We start from the raw sequence: 19,497 nt of genomic DNA, 5'->3' as shown, positions 1-19,497 counted from the left end.
ACAGATGAAATTAATATAAATTAAGGCCAGGAAGTGGCGAGAACCAAGGACATGTTGTAATGCCAATTCCCACCTGTGCAGCCCTGAGAAATTGGTGTCTGGGGAAAGAATCCACATGGCACATGTTGTGAAAAGAGCACCGAGGCCATGACTAACATGTTGTACAAGCATGCTCTGCAACAGGACATAGTGGGTTGCCAGTATACACATACACATGCCCATTCATCATAACTCATAACTTCATGGTAATCATGCTGACGTAAAAGGCTGAACAGTGTTTATGTAACAGCTGGTATATTGCATGTGTTGTTTCACAGGTAGGCAGATGGGTGCAGAAGGAGCATATGGTGTGACAAGGATTCTACGTAGATTGGGAGGGCAATGAAAAGCTATTCTATGTGTGGTGGGCAAAATGTTTGCCAGAATGGACCTCATTTCAGGGCAAGATTTTAGGAAGTCACAACCTAGTCAAAGTAAATGATTAATGCATTCAAGGTCAGGACAATACTGAGAGACAAGAGGTGTACTCCAAAGTTGTATTTGGACAGATCAGCAGTACCAAGATTGGATGTGATGTCCCAGAATGCTTTTGAACTAGGCTGGTGGGGTAATTACATCCAGTGAAGGCTGAAGCGAGAATGTGATGTACTGCTGCAAAGAGTCTGCATCTGAACAAATATATTTGCCTTTAATCCCAAGGCTGTATGGGAGGGAATGTTACACATGGAGAAGAGGGCAACTGTCAAAATGTAAGTACCGTTGTTTGATAGTAGGTTTAAAGTGAACAGAAGAGTGCAACTGACCTACAAGGATGAGGTCAGTGTCAAGGAAAATGGCACAGTATTTGGACAAGGACAATGTGAAATTTAATTGGGAGAATGTATTTAGAGATGCAAAGAATTTTAACAGGTCATTATCACCTTGAGTCGATATGGCAAAGATGTCAAACCAGGGGCTGAAGGCTTCCCAGAAAAGCTCCCTCCAAGTGACCCATGATAAGGTTAGCACAGGTAGGAGCCATCCTGGTGCCCCAGATCCCTTCGTGTACGTGTCCTTCAAAGGTAAGTATAAAGTTGATTAAGGTGAGCAGGGAGGATATCATAGGTCTGGAATCAGGTGGGTGCTGACTAAGGAAATGTTCAGCAACAGACAGGCCATGTACATGGGAGATGTTGCTATACAGGGACCACATTCCGATCCCAACACCACCTGATAACCAGAATGACTTTTCTGGCCTAGATGATAAAATGCACGAAGATCATATTGGTGATATATACATGCCTTCTAAAACCCCTAACCCAAGCTGAACTGAATGATTTGACATGATATTTGTGCTTATCCAAAGAATCTGCCCACTTATTACGATCATATGTTCGCGTAACCTCCTGGAACAACCTTCTATTGGTACTGCAGTCATGAAGAAGAGTTTCAACAATATTTCAGAAAGGATGAAAAAGCTTCTATGATTTACTGTCATGACACTGGTGTTCTCACTGAAGCTTTGGGTGTAACATATATCTCAACTGAATGACAGTTTACATATATTAATGAGAAGTATCAACACTGAACCATTCCACATTCATAACATGATTGTTTCAGTTACAGTGGGTCATTCAGTATAAATGAGTGGAACTTACAACACAATGCAATATTTGTGAACTGCTCTGTCATATGAACCTCACAACTTGAAGATATGTGGAGACTTAATACACTGTATGTCTCGTGTGAAATTTTTGAACCATGTCCTACCATACACAGGTATGTTACAAGTTGTGGCCATACTGTTGGGTCTAAAAGGTGGCTGCACCCAACATCCATGCTTCCTATGCCTATGGGACAGTCAGCAGACAAGAAACACTATGTACAATGCATATGGGAAGCAAGACCTGCCCTGACACCCAGTGTGCATAACGCTAAGTCATGAGCTCTCATTGATCCTCAGAAAATTCTACTTCCACTGCTGCATATTAAAGTTAGTTTGATGAGATCCTTTACAAAGGCAGTGAACAAAGATAGCAAGGCTTTTACTTTCTTAAAACAAATTTCCAAGTGTCAGTGAGGGCAAACTTAATCAAGTGTTTTTGATAGTCCACAGATCGAGCAGCTTATGAAAGATTCACAATTCCATGAAAGTATGGAGAACAGAGATGAATGTCTGGTTAGCACGGAAATAAATATTAAAAAAAAATTTCTCAGCAACTATAGGAGCACAAAATGCTCGTACATCAATAAAGATGCACTTTCTCAGCTCACATTTAGATTGCTTTCCTGACAACTGTGGAGACTATAGCAAGGTACGAGGTGAGCTTTTTCATAGGAATATTAGAGTGATGGAGGAGAGGTACCACGCTCACTGAGATGTGAACGTGCTTGCGGACTATCGTTGGTGCATCAAGAGACATTCAGATGCAAAACACATACAAGAGCCCTTGAAAAGAGCCTTTCTTCCGTACAATGTTGATAATGTACAAACTTATAAATTTTGATTTAATCCAAATGTAAGACTTTTCAAACCATAATCAGCACGTATATTATATTTTAAAAAATCCTAAATGTTATATTCTAAAAATTGAAATAGCAACAAAAGCTGACATGATTCAACAAAATGAGTTACACTTCAGAATTCAGCATGCACAGAATATTAACAATCTGCTTTAAATACCATGACCTCAAGAATGACATAGACCAGTGTTTTGAAGCACAACTTCCTGCATAGTCAGTGTTCTCTTATGAGCTCACATATTCGACTATAGGCTGCTCATCAGAAAGTCTCGTAGTCAATGGATAACCTCTAACCCATGAATTTAAGGCTTGGTGTTAGGAGTTTTGGCAACCAATGCTCGATAGGTTTGATTCTGATAAGTCAGAATCACTGTAGCTGGCAATGAAGCATAGCTGTACCAATTTAAATCAGACAAAGTAGCTGTGATTCAAGATGGTACAGTAAAGCATACAATGTTAATGAGAGTAACCCATGTTAATGAGAGTAACCGGATGTGATGTGAAGGTATGTTTGTAGAAAATCAAGAATTAATACAACTCTTTCAAAGCTTGGATGTTCCTATTGTAAATAGCTTAAAAATGGCTCACCAGGTCCTGCATCTCCAATATCCATACTAATCTTCTTTGTAGTGTGAACTGCCAATTCAAGACGTCCTTCTGAATCCATAAAAGATTCCCATCCACCAATGACTCTAACTTTCCTCGGATCCACTATTTTTGGATGGAATGGAGATCCTGTGGAAACAACAACAATTACCTTTCGAATAACAGTGTTAATTGCATATAGTGCTACACACCAAATATGGGAAATGTTAAGTGTCAGAAAGACACATTGAAAGAAGGTTGTAGGATATTATCAGCTATCATACTAAGTCTTTCCTCAGATGTTGACAAAACCATATATATAATACAGGGAAACATTCCACGTGGGAAAAATATATCTAAAACAAAGATGATGTGACTTACCAAACGAAAGCACTGGCAGATTCATAGACACACAAACACACACACAAAATTCAAGCTTTCGCAACCAACAATTGCTTCGTCAGAAAAAGAGGGAAGGAGGGAAGGAAAGGGAAAGACGAAAGACGAAAGGATGAGGGTTTTAAGGGAGAGGGTAAGGAGTCATTCCAATCCCGGGAGTGGAAAGACTTACCTTAGGGGGAAAAAAAGGACAGCCTTTAAATATGTCTGCTTGTGTCTATATATATATGTGTGTGTGTGTGTGTGTGTGTGTGTGTGTGTGTGTGTGTGTGTGTGTGTGTGTGTGTGTGCGCGCGCGCGCGTAAAAAGGAGGGGGGGGGGGGGGGGGGCGAGTGTATACCTGTCCTTTTTTCCCCCTAAGGGAAGTCTTTCCGCTCCCGGGATTGGAATGACTCCTTACCCTCTCCCTTAAAACCCACATCCTTTCGTCTTTCCCTCTCCTTCCCTCTTTCCTGAAGAAGCAGCCGTCGGATGCGAAAGCTAGAAATTCTGTGTGTGTGTTTTATTTATTGTGCCTGTCTACCGGCACTTTCCCGCTTGGTAAGTCTTTGCCTCTGTACTTCCGCCTCGACTGACATCTCTGCCCTTACTCTTTGCCTTTAAATATGTCTGCTTGTGTCTGTGTATGTGCGGATGGATGTGTGTGTGTGTGTGTGTGTGTGTGTGTGTGTGTGTGTGTGTGTGTGTGCGCGCGAGTGTACACCTGTCCATTTTTTCCCCTAAGGGAAGTCTTTCCGCTCCCGGGATTGGAATGACTCCTTACCCTCTCCCTTAAAACCCACATCCTTTCGTCTTTCCCTCTCCTTCCTGAAGAAGCAACCATCGGTTGCGAAAGCTAGTAATTCTGTGTGTGTGTGTGTGTGTGTGTGTGTGTGTGTGTGTGTGCCTGTCTGCCGGCGCTTTCCCGCTTGGTAAGTCTTGGAATCTTTGTTTTTAATATATTTTTCTCATGTGGAAGTTTCTTTCTATTATATATATATATATATATATATATATATATATATATATATATATATATACGGTTGCTTCTTCAGGGAAGAGGGTAGGAGAGGGAAAGACTAAAGGATGAGGGTTTTAAGGGAGAGGGTAAGGAGTCATTCCAATCCCGGGAACAGAAAGACTTACCTTAGGGGGAAAAAAGGATAGGTACATACTCGCGCGCGCATGCGCGCTCACGGGCAAGTTCCCATCTCCGGAGTATGGATAGGTTGGTGTTGGTGGGAAGTATCCAGATAACCTGGATGGTGTAACACTGTGCCAAGATGTGCTGGCCGTGCACCAAGGCATGTTTAGCCACAGGGTGATCCTAATTACCAACAAACACTGTCTGCCTGTGTCCATTCATGCGAATGGACAGTTTGTTGCTGGTCATTCCCACATAGAAAGTGTCACAGTGTAGGCAGGTCAGTTGGTACATCACGTGGGTGCTTTCACACGTGACTCTGCCTTTGATCGTGTACACCTTCCGGGTTACAGGACTGGAGTAGGTGGTGGTGGGAGGGTGCATAGGACAGGTTTTACACCGGGGGCAGTTACAAGTGTAGGAGCCAGAAGGTAGGGAAGGTGGTTTGGGGATTTCATGAACCAAGAAGTTACGAAGGTTAGGTGGACGGCGGAAAGATACTCTTGGTGGAGTGGAGAGGATTTCATGAAGGATGGATCTCATTTCGGGGCAGGATTTTAGGAAGTCGTATCCCTGCTGGAGAGCCACATTCAGAGTCTGATCCAGTCCCGGGAAGTATCCTGTCACAAGTGGGGCACTTTTGGGGTGGTTCTGTGAGAGGTTCTGGGTTTGAGGGGATGAGGAAGTGGCTCTGGTTATTTGCTTCTGTACCAGGTCGGGAGGGTAGTTGCGGGATGAGAAAGCGGTTTTCAGGTTTTTAGTGTAATGGTTCAGGGATTCAGGACTGGAGCAGATTCGTTTGCCACGAAGGCCTAGGCTTTAGGGAAGGGACCGTTTGATATGGAAATGGGTGGCAGCTGTCATAATAAAGGTACTGTTGCTTGTTGTTGGGTTTGATGTGGACGCATGTGTGAAGCTGGCCATTGGACAGATGGAGGTCAACGTCAAGGAAAGTGGGATGGTATTTGGAGTAGGACCAGGTGAATCTGATGAAAGGAGTTGAGGTTGGAGAAGAAATTCTGGAGTTGTTCTTCACTGTGAGTCCAGATCATAAAGATGTCATCAATAAATCTGTACCAGACTTTGGGTTGGCAGGCTTGGGTAACCAAGAAGGCTTCCTCTAAGTGACCCATAAATAGGTTGGCATACGAGGGGGCTATCCTGGTACCCATGGCTGTTCCCTTTAATTGTTGGTATGTATGGCCTTCAAAAGTGAATAAGTTGTGGGTCAGGATGAAGCTGGCTAAGGTGATGAGGAAAGAGGTTTTAGGTAGGGTGGCAGGTGATCGGCGTGAAAGGAAGTGCTCCATTGCAGTGAGGCCCTGGACGTCCGGTATATTTGTGTATAGGGAAGTGGCATCAATGCTTACAAGAATGGTTTCCGGGGGTAACAGACTGGGTAAGGATTCCAGGCGTTCGAGAAAGTGGTTGGTGTCTTTGATGAAGGATGGGAGACTGCATGTAATGGGTTGAGGTTGAGGCTGAGTGTCTTTCCGCCGTCCACCTAACCTTCGTAACCTCTTGGTTCATCCCTATGGAATATCTGCTTGTGTTTTTTTTCTCCAACTTTTTAAATAATTCAATAGGGTCAAACTAAGATAAATAGCCAATTTATGCAGTTTCCACAAGAATCATACATGCTGCAGCTTCCCTTAAATAAGCAATAAGAAATGAAGCATAAAAGAACTGTCATTTAAAAAATAATGCAAGTAAAAGTATAACTGCATGAGAGTAGTTGTACACTTCATACCTGGAACTGGCACACCATCCCACAGAACCTGAACATCAAAAACACCAACTTCCACTGGAGTGAACGTTACAGCGTACACACCGTTTGATTCTCTCTCAATCGACGGTTCCGCAATGCTGTCTGGTCCATCCACTTTAACAGTTGGTTTTCCTGTCAACCCAACAGCCATTATTTTGAACTTCGCAGGACAGTCTACTTGTCCAGTTTGCAGTCCCTCACCCAAAGCCTTAGCCGTGCCTGAATCTTCAACGGTGAAAGTTATAGGGGAACCTAAAACAAAAAGACAATTAACCTTACAAAAATCTCCCGAGTTAAAGATTTATTGTTTATTTATAACAACAAAAACAATCAATTTTTGACAAAAAATTTTAATTGGATAGATAAAAAATCTACTCTCCAAGTGGTAGCAGAACACACATATAAAAGAAAGTTATAATTGGGCTCTTTCTTCAGGCAGAAGGTTGAAGAGGAAGGAAGAGGGAAGAAGGAGAAGGACTGGAGAGATCTAGGAAAAGGGGTGGATTTCAGGAGAGTCACCCAGAACTGTGGGTCAGCGGAGACTTCCCACATGCAATGAGAAGGAAGGAGTCTTACTGCACAGGATGAGAAGGAAGTGGGAAGGATGTGGGAAGTCTCCCCTGACCCACAGTTCTGGGTGAAAGCTTGCTTACTTATAACCTTTTTTGTGTGAGTTCTGCCACCGATAGGTGAGTAGATTTTTTATTCTCTGTTTAGCGCATCAAATGCTTTCAACTCTATATGAAAAATATGCTTACGCACGTTGTATCTTTTATGTCGCCTGATCCACTTTCATGAGCAATGTAGCCCACCAGACAGTGGAAAGAGCCTTATTGGGTTTAGAAATTTCCAAATTTATTGCCATGAGTACGGAATTGGAAGCACAAAAGTCATGGCAATTTCTTAACAAACTTTGTCAAAACAGCCTAGTACAACAAAAAGTTTGGCAATATTACCTGGAACTTCTTCTCCGCCATACTTAATATTAAATCTGTAGCTTCCAGGCACTGAAGGGCAGAATTCAATCAGATCAGTATCTTTTTCTTCTGGCCAGCTCTTGACCTCAAGAGGGAGGTCTTGTCCCAAGGGACTTGTCACAGTTACATCAAGTTCTGCAAAACCAGCATCTTTTCTTACCACTGGAACAATAATAAAGTGTATTATAGGTTAATAGCATCTTATCAGTGTTTTCTCATTTTAGAATATAGTGTTAGCCATTACCATATTTCCATCCTCAATGTCAGACTTATTAGAACACAAATCACCTGAAATTATACTGCATATAACACTGAATAATTGAAAAGCAATTCAATCTCACACTGAGATACCCTCATTCAGATAGAAAGGATAGTAATTACCTGCCACAAGCTGTGACCATGGTCTGTGTCCCTGACTTGACCAACATACCATCACTATTATGAGATAAAGAGGAATCTCAATTTGGTTGCATACAAAAAAGGAAAATGTCAGCTTCTTTTTATATGTAATTATACTGCATATTTAAATATTTTTCAGGTAAATTAGACAGTCTATAAATACAATCTCTATAAAATTCCGATATCTGAGATAGATGTCACCACTGATGGCACCCGACATTGTCACCGGTGTTTAAAGGCCAGGAGCCAAGTCTCTTTTTCAGGCAGTTGAACAAATGCCAGTCCTTGGAGTCTAAACTAAGCTATGCAGTTGATTATTACAAATGACTCATTTCTGGTGATGGAAGAGCTCGTATTCACTAAGGCATGTGATGACAAGCATTGTCCTAGAAAAGCACGAAGTGAGTTCTACCAGCCTACATAATTTATTTTTTGTGACTTGCACTCATGTTCTGGAAAAAAAACCTTCAACAGCTAGAGATAGGAAGTTCATATTCACTGGACATGTACATTAGTATGCTCTGCAGAAATGATAAGGATTTCAGTCATCTTGATTCAGCATGAATGGCATCTTGTTGTATAGCTATCCATGCTGCATTCACTTGGTTCCGAAGTTCATCTATGGTGGCTGGCATTGGGTCACATTACTGCACCTGTCGTTTCACCATATTCCACATTTTCAATTGGCAACGAGGCTGGTGATCTGGCAGGCCAAAGCAAAATGCTGATATCCAGTGACACCAAGATTGCATGTGTTCATGCGGCAACATGTGATCGTACATTGTCTTGCTGAAAAATATCATCTGAGGTCTTGCGCAGAAAGGGTATGGCTACAGGTTGAAAGATGTCATTGATGTATGGCACACTGGTCACAGTGCCCTGGACATGCACCAAATGTAATTTGTGGTTGTACCCAATAGCACCTCACACCACGAGGCTTGGAGTTGGCAAAGTACGTCTTGTGCAAATGCAATCGTTGTGATGCCACTCACCTGGTCTGCGGTGAATCAAAAAGCGGCCATAATTTTCTACAAAACAGAACCTGGATTTGTTCAAAAACACTATCTGATGTCATTTCTGTCTCCAGTGATCTCATTTCATACAACATTGCCATATAGCATGTTTTTGCACACTCATCAAAGATAGGCAGAGAAGTAGATGACTCGCACAAAACGTGTGCCATAATAAGCGGCGACGGACTGTCACCTCTAATAGTGTATGATGTGTTACTCTGTTCCACTGTTGCACCAGAGCTGAGGAGGATGCAAAACTGTCATGCAATGCACTTTGGATGACATGTAGATGATCTTGGGAGGTGCAGCCTGGCCATCTCATTGTGTTTTATGGTCTTACGTGAACCATTCTGCACACACTTGTTACACTGCCAAAATACTTCAGCCCATACTAGCAGCAATTTTCCAGATGGATGCATCATATTATCTCATGCCAATTATGTGCCTTCTTTCACACTCATTGATTTAACAGTACAGTTTGCGCATATGTCTACACAGCATCCTGCACATCTGCTCAAGTCACAATGATCCATTACCTTCGGTTTATAGCAACTATGGGACTCACAGGTATATTTTGCTGGCAGGTTGTGTTGCATCATGATACTGATGTTGGCCTCAAATCTATGGCCCGACGTGGTTCAAATGCTCATCATTTTTCCAGAACATGTCCTGTGAATATGAACATCTTATCTCAAGTCACTGAAGGTATTCTGTTTTCTTCTGAACATGAGTGTATTTGAGTTTTCATATGTGGCTAAAATCTTGATCTTTCACTGAAATGCTCCACCATTTTCTTCAGGAACAAAAGTCTATGGAGGTGGCCACTAACAGTCCACAGAGGGTTTGTGATCAGTCAGCATACGTCGTCATTACGTAATGCTACCAGCGATTGTGGTCCATCTCTGCTCTGGTGACGTAAACAATTCAGCACATCTCTCTGCATCTTCTTCGCCTCCAGAGCCCTTCCCGTGCAATATTGAGATTACAGCTGCTGCTTCTTTAATACCTGAGACCCTGTACATAGAAGTATTGCACAAGACATTACTTTCATCAAACGCTATTCTGCCTTTATTTGTGTGGATGTGTTGAAAACTGCAGTTTCTCAAGTTCTCGTATTTAATGTGCCTCTGCTGTTTTGCACAGTGGTCAATATCTGTACAGATACCCTGAGTAATGCACTTGCTTCTGCAGTCACAGGTAATCTTATATGCCATGGACCCCGAGACGGTCACCATCGCTAAGTGAGTGCAGTTTCACCTTTATCTTCTTTTGTGGTGGAAAATGTTCTTATGCCTATTCTTCCCAGGAACCTAATGATTTTGCTACATGTTGCACTACAGAAAGAAAGAATTACAATGGATTTATCATTGCAATATTGTTCAATATTTTTGCATTTTAGTTTCTTCGAGGGTGCTAACTGAAACCCTGCAGCCCTTCTTTCACAATAAGTAATTCAGATGATTAATCTCATTATCCAAGTTATTCTTGTACAGACAGCTGTATCTCTATATAGTAATGTATTTTAAATAGCTCATTTCTTGGCGGGGTGGTGGAAACCCTGTGCAATGGGGTATAAATCAGTGTGCACAGACTTGCGATATACGCAGAGACTGAGCCACCCATCTGATTTGCTTCACTGAAAACACCTATAATTGGCAGCTCTGCTCATCTCTCCGACTCGACATAAAGCCAGGTGTAAGGAGGCACACTTATTGTGTGATCGATACAACTTCTCCAGAGTTTTGGTGCCGTGCAGCCGGCCCCCAAATGTGACATCGATGTACCCGACACACTCGTATCAATATACAGAGTGTTTCCATAAGAGTATGCAAAATTTTAACAGGACATAGAGGATGCTCCACTGAACAATTTGAGATAGGGAACCTGGGGGTGGAGAAGCGAGCTTAAGGAGATAATAGGAGTAAAATGACATCACCGTGTACTTTTTTTATTTTCATTACTTCACAAATACCGTCATCGACACAATGAACACACTATCTGTACTGCATCTTATAAAATGTGCTGAAACTGACGGCCACCAACCTCAATGCAAGCACGACATCAGCAAACGAGATTCTGATACACCCTGACAAATATCCCTCACATGTTTTTAATAACACTATAGGCAGCTACAATACTGGAATTGTAATTCCATCTTCATATCCACTGGGGTCTAATACATGAGTGACTGTATATATGCCCATAGCAAATAATCAAGATCATTCAGGTGAGGTGACCTCCCCTTCCAATCCAGCAACCAGGAAACACTGTACCAGTACTGCTCCATCATATTGTAGTGTACATCCCTGAACAGCACTGAGTAACAAACGGTTCTGTCATCAATGCGTAGTGTATTCTCTCATGGGGCTATGTAAATACAGTATGACAGAGTCACCTTATGAACAAGGAAAGTAAATAAAACCTGCATTACAGCTTCCCGGTAATGAGGCACATACTCCTTTTTCCTTGCAGAAAACAGAGAACATACATGTAAATAAACAGCACAGTATGTGTTAACTTTTCCATATGTTAGTTATAAATAAGCTGGAAAACAGTAATGTTAGACAAAGCAGTGGACAAGTTTACTTACATATCTCCTTAAGCTGGCATCTCCTACCTCAGTTCCCTATCTCATTCTCTACATCCTGTTACATTCTTGCATGCTGTTACGGAAACACCCTGTATTGTAATTAGTGTCAGTGAAGAGACGGTGCACGTGTGCAGTACTAGAGTTGGGCTTTACAAGTACACTGACTGTGGAGTCTCCTGGCATTAGGAGTACATCAACACAGGCCGTGCACAGTGACAGTGACAGTTTGTTGCGGTCTTCAGTCCTGAAACTGGTTTGATGCAGCTCTCCATGCTACTCTATCCTGTGCAAGCTTTTTCATCTCCCAGTACCTACTGCACCCTACATCCTTCTGAATCTGCTTAGTGCATTCATCTCTTGGTCTCCCTCTACGATTTTTACCCTCCACACTGCCCTCCAATACCAAATTGGTGATCCCTTGATTCCTCAGAACGTGTCCTACCAACTGATCCCTTCTTCTGGTCAAGTTGTGCCACAAACTTCTGTTCTCCCCAGTCCTATTCAATATTTCCTCATTAGTTATGTGATCTGCCCATCTAATCTTCAGCATTCTTCTGTAGTAACACATTTCAAAAGCTTCTATTCTCTTCTTGTCCAAACTATTTATCGTCCATGTTTCACTTCCATACATGGCTACACTCCATACAAATACTTTCAGAAATGACTTCCTGACACTTAAATCTATACTTGATGTTAACAAATTTCTCTTCTTCAGAAACACTTTCCTTGCCATTGCCAGTCTACATTTTATATCCTCCCTACTTCGACCATCATCACTTATTTTGCTCCCCAAATAGCAAAACTCCTTTACTACTTTAAGTGTCTCATTTCCTAATCTAATTCCCTCAGCATCACCCGACTTAATTCGACTACATTCCATTATCCTTGTTTTACTTTTGTTGATGTTCATCTTATATCCTCATCTCAAGATACTGCCCATTCCATTCAACTGCTCTTCCAAGTCCTTTGCTGTCTCTGACAGAATTACAATGTCATCGACGAACCACGAAGTTTTTATTTCTTCTGCATGGATTTTAATACCTACTCCAAATTTTTCTTTTGTTTCCTTTACTGCTTGCTCAATATACAGATTGAATAACATCGGGGAGAGGCTACAACCCTGTCTTACTCCCTTCCCGACCACTGCTTCCCTTTCATGTCCCTCGACTCTTGTAACTGCCATCTGGTTTCTGTACAAATTGTAAATAGCCTTTTGCTCCCTGTATTTTACCCCTGCCACCTTTAGAATTTGAAAGAGAGCATTCCAGTCAACATTGTCAAAAGCTTTCTCTAAATCTACAACTGCTAGAAACTTAGGTTTGCCTTTCCTTAATATAGCTTCTAAGATAAGTCGTAGGGTCAGTATTGCCTCACGTGTTCCCATATTTCTTCGGAATCCAAACTGAACTTCCCCGAGGCTGGCTTCTACCAGTTTTCCATTCGCCTGTAAGGAATTCGTGTTAGTTTTTTGCAGCCGTTACTTATTAAACTGATAGTTCGGTAATTTTCACATCTGTCAACACCTGCTTTCTTTGGGATTGGAATTATTATATTCTTCTTGAAATCTGAGGGTATTTCGCCTGTTTCATACATCTTGCTCACCAGATGGTAGAGTTTTGTCAGGACTGGCTCTCCCAAGGCCGTCAGTAGTTCCAATGAAATGTTGTCTACTCCGGGGGCCTTGTTTCGACTCAGGTCTTTCAGTGCTCTGCCAAACTCTTCACACAGTATCATGTCTCCCATTTCATCTTCATCTACATCCTCTTCCATTTCCATAATATTGTCCTCAAGTGCATCGCCCTTGTATAGACCCTCTATATACTCCTTCCACCTTTTTGCTTTCCCTTCTTTGCTTAGTACTGGGTTTCCATCTGAGCTCTTTATATTCATACACGTGGTTCTCTTATCTCCAAAGGTCTCTTTAATTTTCCTGTAGGCAGTATCTATCTTACCCCTAGTGAGATAAGCCTCTACATCCTTACATTTGTCCTCTAGCCATCCCAGCTTAGCCATTTTGCACTTCCTGTCGATCTCATTTTTGAGACGTTTGTATTCCTTTTTGTCTGCTTCATTTACTGCATTTTTTTATTTTCTCCTTTCATCAATTAAATTCAATATTTCTTCTGTTACCCAAGGATTTCTACTAACCCTCGTCTTTTTACCTACTTGATCCTCTGCTGCCTTCACTACTTCATCCCTCTAAGCTACCCATTTTTCTTCTACTGTATTTCTCTCCTCCATTCCTGTCAATTGTTCCCTTATGCTCTCCCTGAAACTCAGTACAACCTATGGTTCCTTCAGTTTATCCAGGTCCCATCTCCTTAATTTCCCACATTTTTGCAGTTTCTTCAGTTTTAATCTACAGGTCATAACCAATAGATTGTGGTCAGAGTCCACATCTGTCCCTGGAAATGTCTTACAACTTAAAACCTGGTTCCTAAATCTCTGTCTTACCATTATATAATCTATCTGATACCTTTTAGTATCTCCAGGGTTCTTCCATGTGTACAACCTTCTTTCATGATTCTTAAACCAAGTGTTAGCTATGATTAAGTTGTGCTCTGTACAAAATTCTACCAGGCGGCATCCTCTTTTATTTCTTAGCCCCAATCCATATTCACCTACTATGTTTCCTTCTCTCCCTTTTCCTACACTCGAATTCCAGTCACCCATGACTATTAAATTTTCGTCTCCCTTCACTATCTGAATAATTTCTTTTATTTCATCATACATTTCTTCAATTTCTTCGTCATCTGCAGAGCTAGTTGGCATATAAATGTGTACTACTGTAGTAGGTGTGGGCTTAGTATCTATCTTGGCCACAATAATGTGTTCACTATGCTGTTTGTAGTAGCTTACCCGCATTCCTATTTTCCTATTCATTATTAAACCTACTCCTGCATTACCCCTTTTCGATTTTGTGTTTATAACCCTGTAGTCACGTGACCAGAAGTCTTGCTTCTACTGCCACCGAACTTCACTAATTCCCACTATATCTAACTTAAACCTATCCATTTCCCTTTTTAAATTTTCTAACTTACCTGCCCGATTAAGGGATCTGACATTCCACGCTCCGATCCGTAGATCGCCAGTTTTCTTTCTCCTGAGCTGGCTATGTGACTGGTAATCTCATATAAGATTTTTTGGTTCTTTTATGGCACTTACATAGCTGGTCTGTAACATTTTCTTGTGGTAGGTTTTGACTCTGCCTCAAAAGTAGTTCACTGAAGTGTACCAGTTGCGTCATCGTCGTCGTCATCGTATAATGGGAGTTAATGATGAGCTTCAGTCTGCTTAGTAACATATTAAAGAGGTTTAGTTGTCCCAAAGCGAGTGAACGTACTACTTACACAGGTAGGTCTTGATAGTGCTAAAACAAGATCAGCTCCGTCATCATTTCCATACCGATAAACATTAGTTCTGTGTTTGATGTTTAGAAATCAAGTGCCAACTATTGTGGGACAAAATGTTAAATTTATACTTTTATTTTACATTCTAATGGGAGTGCCAACAGCAGCTTGTGCATGGGTATGATTTAATTTAATCTGTAAATACTGCACCCCTGGGTGGGATCTTGTTTCTTTTGAAGTGGCTGATGTGGTCGTCGACTAGCTTTTTATCACGGTCCCTTTTGTGGATGATCATTGCTACTGGGTCTGAATTTATGAGGGTGAATCAAATATAAACCAGAACTTTTGTTTTACGTGCCTTTTTGTACATAAAAAGTGGAAAAATCTGTGCTTATTATTGCTTTCATTTCCAGTGATTGTTCTCCACAGCTAGAATGTTGTTGTACTGTTTCTTTAGTTAGAATCACAATTCCAGAGCAAGCGGTACCATCAACTATTATGCAATGTATTATAAACAAGTTTTTCACAACAGATAGCATAAAGCCAGCAGAAATTTTAAAAAGATTTGAGGCATAGTTTAAGAAAAACACCCTGAGAAAGACTCAAGTGTACCCATGTCACAAACAGTTTTCAGGATGATGACAAACAGTTGAGAATTCAGCTCATCAACATTGCCTGAGGACCAGCAGGACTGAGAAGAACATTCACATTGTTAGCCAGGTTATTGAAGACTATCACTGAATCCCAGTAGCTGAAATTGCTAATTAGGTTGGCATAAGCTACAGTAGTGTTTGGGAGACCATTACTGACAAGCTCAGTTTTCGGAAAGTGTGAGACGTGGATGCCTCCCTTCTCACAACCGAGTAAAAATGTCATTGTTTAGGTGTGTGCAAACAGTTACTGACAGGCTGCCAAACTAAAGTGGAGAATTTTAGCACCAGAATGTGACCTGAGATGAGACGTTGTTACACCATTACACCCCAGAAATGAAAAAAAGCACCACAGAATGGTGCAAAAAGGATGAATCTGTACCTGTCAGCAAAAACCGTCTCTTCACAGGGAACATTCCTTCAACAGTCTTTTTTTGATCGATTTTCACCATGCTGGACACTGCATACTATTGGCAACTTTTGGACACAACAAAATATGATTACAGTCAGAAAAGGCACACATTTGCAATGTGATCACTTCGCTGGAGAGCTTCTGTAAAGTTTGGAAGGTAGGAAACGAGGTACTGGCAGAAGTAAAACTGTGAGGACAAGGCGTGAGTCTCGCTTGGGTAGCTCAGTTGGTAGAGCACTTGCCCGCGAAGGCAAAGGTCCCGAGTTCCAGTCTCGGTCCAGTACACAGTTTTAATCTGCCAGGAAGTTTCAAATCAGTAACAGCTTGCACTGTACTTGATTGAGCATTGTCCTGCAAAATGGTGGTCAGGTCCTACAGAGAGTGTCATCACTTCTGTCTCTATGCGGTTCATTTTTGGAACACAACCTATGACCAGCTTAGAGACAGAAGTGAACAGCAAGGTACATTTGAAGTTACTTTTGCTACCCTTTATCCTAGATAACTTGCTGCATCCTGGCAACTCAGTCACAACGATATCTTGCACAGCCGTACTTTTGATAGTAAGTCTTGACAAGGTACCAAGTCAAACACTTTTCAGAAGTCAAGAGATACTACACCTACCTGACTGCCTAATTGTGTATCTTTCCTAATATAATGTGAAAAAAGTGAGAGCTGGATTTTGCTTTTGGAATTCACACAAGTTCGCATGGAGGAGCTCATTCTGTTTAACACATATCATTACATTTGAGCTCAGAATATGTTCTATGATGCTACAGCCGATAGCTGTCACTTATATTGGATGTCACTTATGTGGCTCTCTTATGTTATCATTCAAATCACTGAGCACAGATTTTGGTTCAAACAATCTATGGTATGTGGTTAAAATGGAAGTTAACTGCAAATTGTGTACAGAATCTGACAAGGATTACATTGAGCCCTGGAACCTTGTTTAATTTTAGCTACTTTCTCTATAACTCAATGTTACACACACACACACACACACACACACACACACACACTGTGAAATCAATGTTATAAGTGCCACTGGCTAGAGCATGAGTCGAAACTCTTAATCACTCATTTCCAGTAATGCAGTGTCAACTGGCTTCATGCTTTACAATACCTCAAGTGTCACTCAGCAATGACTACAGAAATGTGTAGCTTATTAGGAGCTCCAGCACCTTTCAACTCCCTACGCACACCCTTTGTACTTGCTAGAGTAATGGAGGCACTCTGGAACTCGTGCACCATTCCTTCCACAGATTTCACCTGACTGTCTACAAACTCCCTCCGCAATGCTTGACGGTCCATCTATCAGTACATGAGGTCAGCTTGGTCTTGCTTCAGATGTGGTTTTTACTTCATGTTTCCACCACACAATTATATTGCTGCCAGTCCACTAGAGCAGCTTTAGAAGGGTTGAAATACTTCCAATTTGGATTTGTTACTCAGGTGACATCCAGTGACTAGTACACATGCAAAGTCCTGACTGGCCCATTATGCTTTTGCTGTTCTAAAGACAACGTAATACTCCCCATCCTTTTACACGGGGGGATTTGCCTCTCACGACATCTAGTGGTCAACTCCACATTACATAAGAGTGTCTGGATACTTCTAATCAGAATTCAACATTTCTACTCTTGTTTTGCTACCCTTAATTTCAGTTCCTGTGGCATCCATCAGTACTACAACACTTACCTTGGTGCCACTGGCAGCCTTTATATGTGACTAGATTTTCTTTGAGTTCTGTTAGAAATCTTGTCTGAAACTGTCCAGTAAGATTCTCTCACAGCAGTCAATAAAAGCTTCTCTCTTGATACGCAAATGTGTTGCACTCAGGATATTGCTTATTGTTCAGAAGTCACTGTTTCTTTACAAGTCTTTTGATGGCTGCATACCATGAGGGGTAATTCCCCTCATGGATGCTACTTCTACATACACATATATAACGTGCATGGTCAGTTATTCCTTTTACCATGAGACTCAGTTCTTCTACGTGCTACTGCCAAAATAAAGTTTCTCTTTGAGATGCAACATGATTGCCTTTTTACACAGCTTACTGACATAAATATCTTTCTACTTATTTTAGCTGCACTCTGATAATCATTATTGCTCTAACTGCCTCATAGAACTGATATCAGTTTTCAGGTGAACATCATGAAAGAGGACAGGTTCATATGTTGCAATTAGGTTTAACATATTTCTATCCTGAATTGCTTGTTCTAGGTAGTTTTCAGAGAAGGCATTTAGTAATATTTTGTAGGATCTCTTGTCATGCCAATGACTTTCAGAACCACAAATATCGTAATTTATTATTGTAAACAAAGATTCCAAGACTTACCAAGCAGGAAGTAGATAGGCACAATGAATAAGACACACAAACACACACACAGAATTTGAGCTTTCGCAACCGGCGGCTGCTTTGTCAGGAAAGAGGGAAGGAAAAGGAAAGATGAAAGGATGTGGGTTTTAAGGGAGAGGGTAAGGAGTCATTCCAATCCTGGGAGCGGAAAGACTTACCTTAGGAGGAAAAAAGGATAGGTATATACGCGCGCGCGCGCCACACACACACACACACACACACACACACACACACACACACACACACATTTCCATCCATACATACATACACAGACACAAGCCGTATGTGTGTGTGTGTGTGTGTGTGTGTGTGTGTGTGTGTGTGTGTGTGTGTGTGTGCGCGCACGCACGCGCGCGCGTATATACCTATCCTTTTTTCCTCCTAAGGTAAGTCTTTCCGCTCCCAGGATTGGAATGACTCCTTACCCTCTCCCTCATTGTGCCTATCTACCGGCGCTTTCCCGCTTGATAAGTCTTGGAATCTTTGTTTTTAATATATTTTTCCAATGTGGAAGTTTCTTTCTATTTTATTTACATCATCACTAATTTATTATTGGATAGTTAACTTCTACTCTGGTGATGACAATAAGATTGGGAAACATTGCTACTAGCGAAAGTTGTCTAAAGTTGATAATTATACCACCTCTATTTCCCTTTAGCCTATGCTATCAATATACGCTTAAATTTCCCATAAAAATCTGACTGCTGTCAACTTCAGATTTTGAACAGCTTTTTGTAACAAGTACGAGGGATGGAATTTGAATAGTGACAACTATTTATTTGCGGCTCGTACAAAGTTTTACTAACCTTCAAAGTAGTCACCAGCATTGTGGAAGTCGTAGGATACTCTTAGTAGTGCCAGTTGTGTTGACAGTTCAAGCATCGCAGTCTATTACCTGATGATTTTGTAGCAGTTCTGAAGCTAATGCCATGAAGTGTTTCCTTAAGTTTAGGAATCTAGTTAAACTCACAACGGCTTAAGTCAGGGGAGTGAAGTAGGTGGTATAGCACTTAGCAGACTCATCAGTCAAACAAATCAGTAACAGCTTGCACTGTACCCTTGAGAATTGTCCTGCAAAATGATGGTCAGGTCCTGCAGAAAGTGTCATCACTTCTGTCTCTTAAGCTGATCGTATGTTGTACTCCAAAAATGAACAGCGTACAGACAGACGTGATGACACTTTCCGTGGGACCTGACCATCATTTTGCAGGACAATGCTCAACCTCAAGTTGTTACTGATTTGTTTGACTGATGAGGCTGCTAAGTGCTATACTACCTACTGCACTCCCTTGACTTAATCCATTGTTGAGTTCAACTCTGTTTCTAAACTGAAGGAAACATTTCACGGTATTCGCTTCAGAACTGCT

General features: G+C 41.3%; 1 protein-coding gene across 1 annotated transcript in view; it reads right to left on the bottom strand.

The window, feature by feature from the left end:
* LOC126336284 (filamin-A) overlaps positions 1-19,497 on the bottom strand; it is a 1,048,954-nt gene that overhangs the window by 65,827 nt on the left and 963,630 nt on the right. Inside the window, 3 exon segments of the mRNA XM_049999806.1 lie at positions 3,091-3,237; positions 6,360-6,629; positions 7,334-7,516. Of these exon segments, the coding sequence (XP_049855763.1) occupies positions 3,091-3,237; positions 6,360-6,629; positions 7,334-7,516 (600 nt within the window).

This window comes from Schistocerca gregaria, chromosome 2 (genome assembly GCF_023897955.1).
Source record: "Schistocerca gregaria isolate iqSchGreg1 chromosome 2, iqSchGreg1.2, whole genome shotgun sequence".
Taxonomy (NCBI): Eukaryota; Metazoa; Arthropoda; class Insecta; order Orthoptera; family Acrididae; genus Schistocerca; species Schistocerca gregaria.
This window is presented reverse-complemented; position numbering and strand designations above follow the sequence as displayed.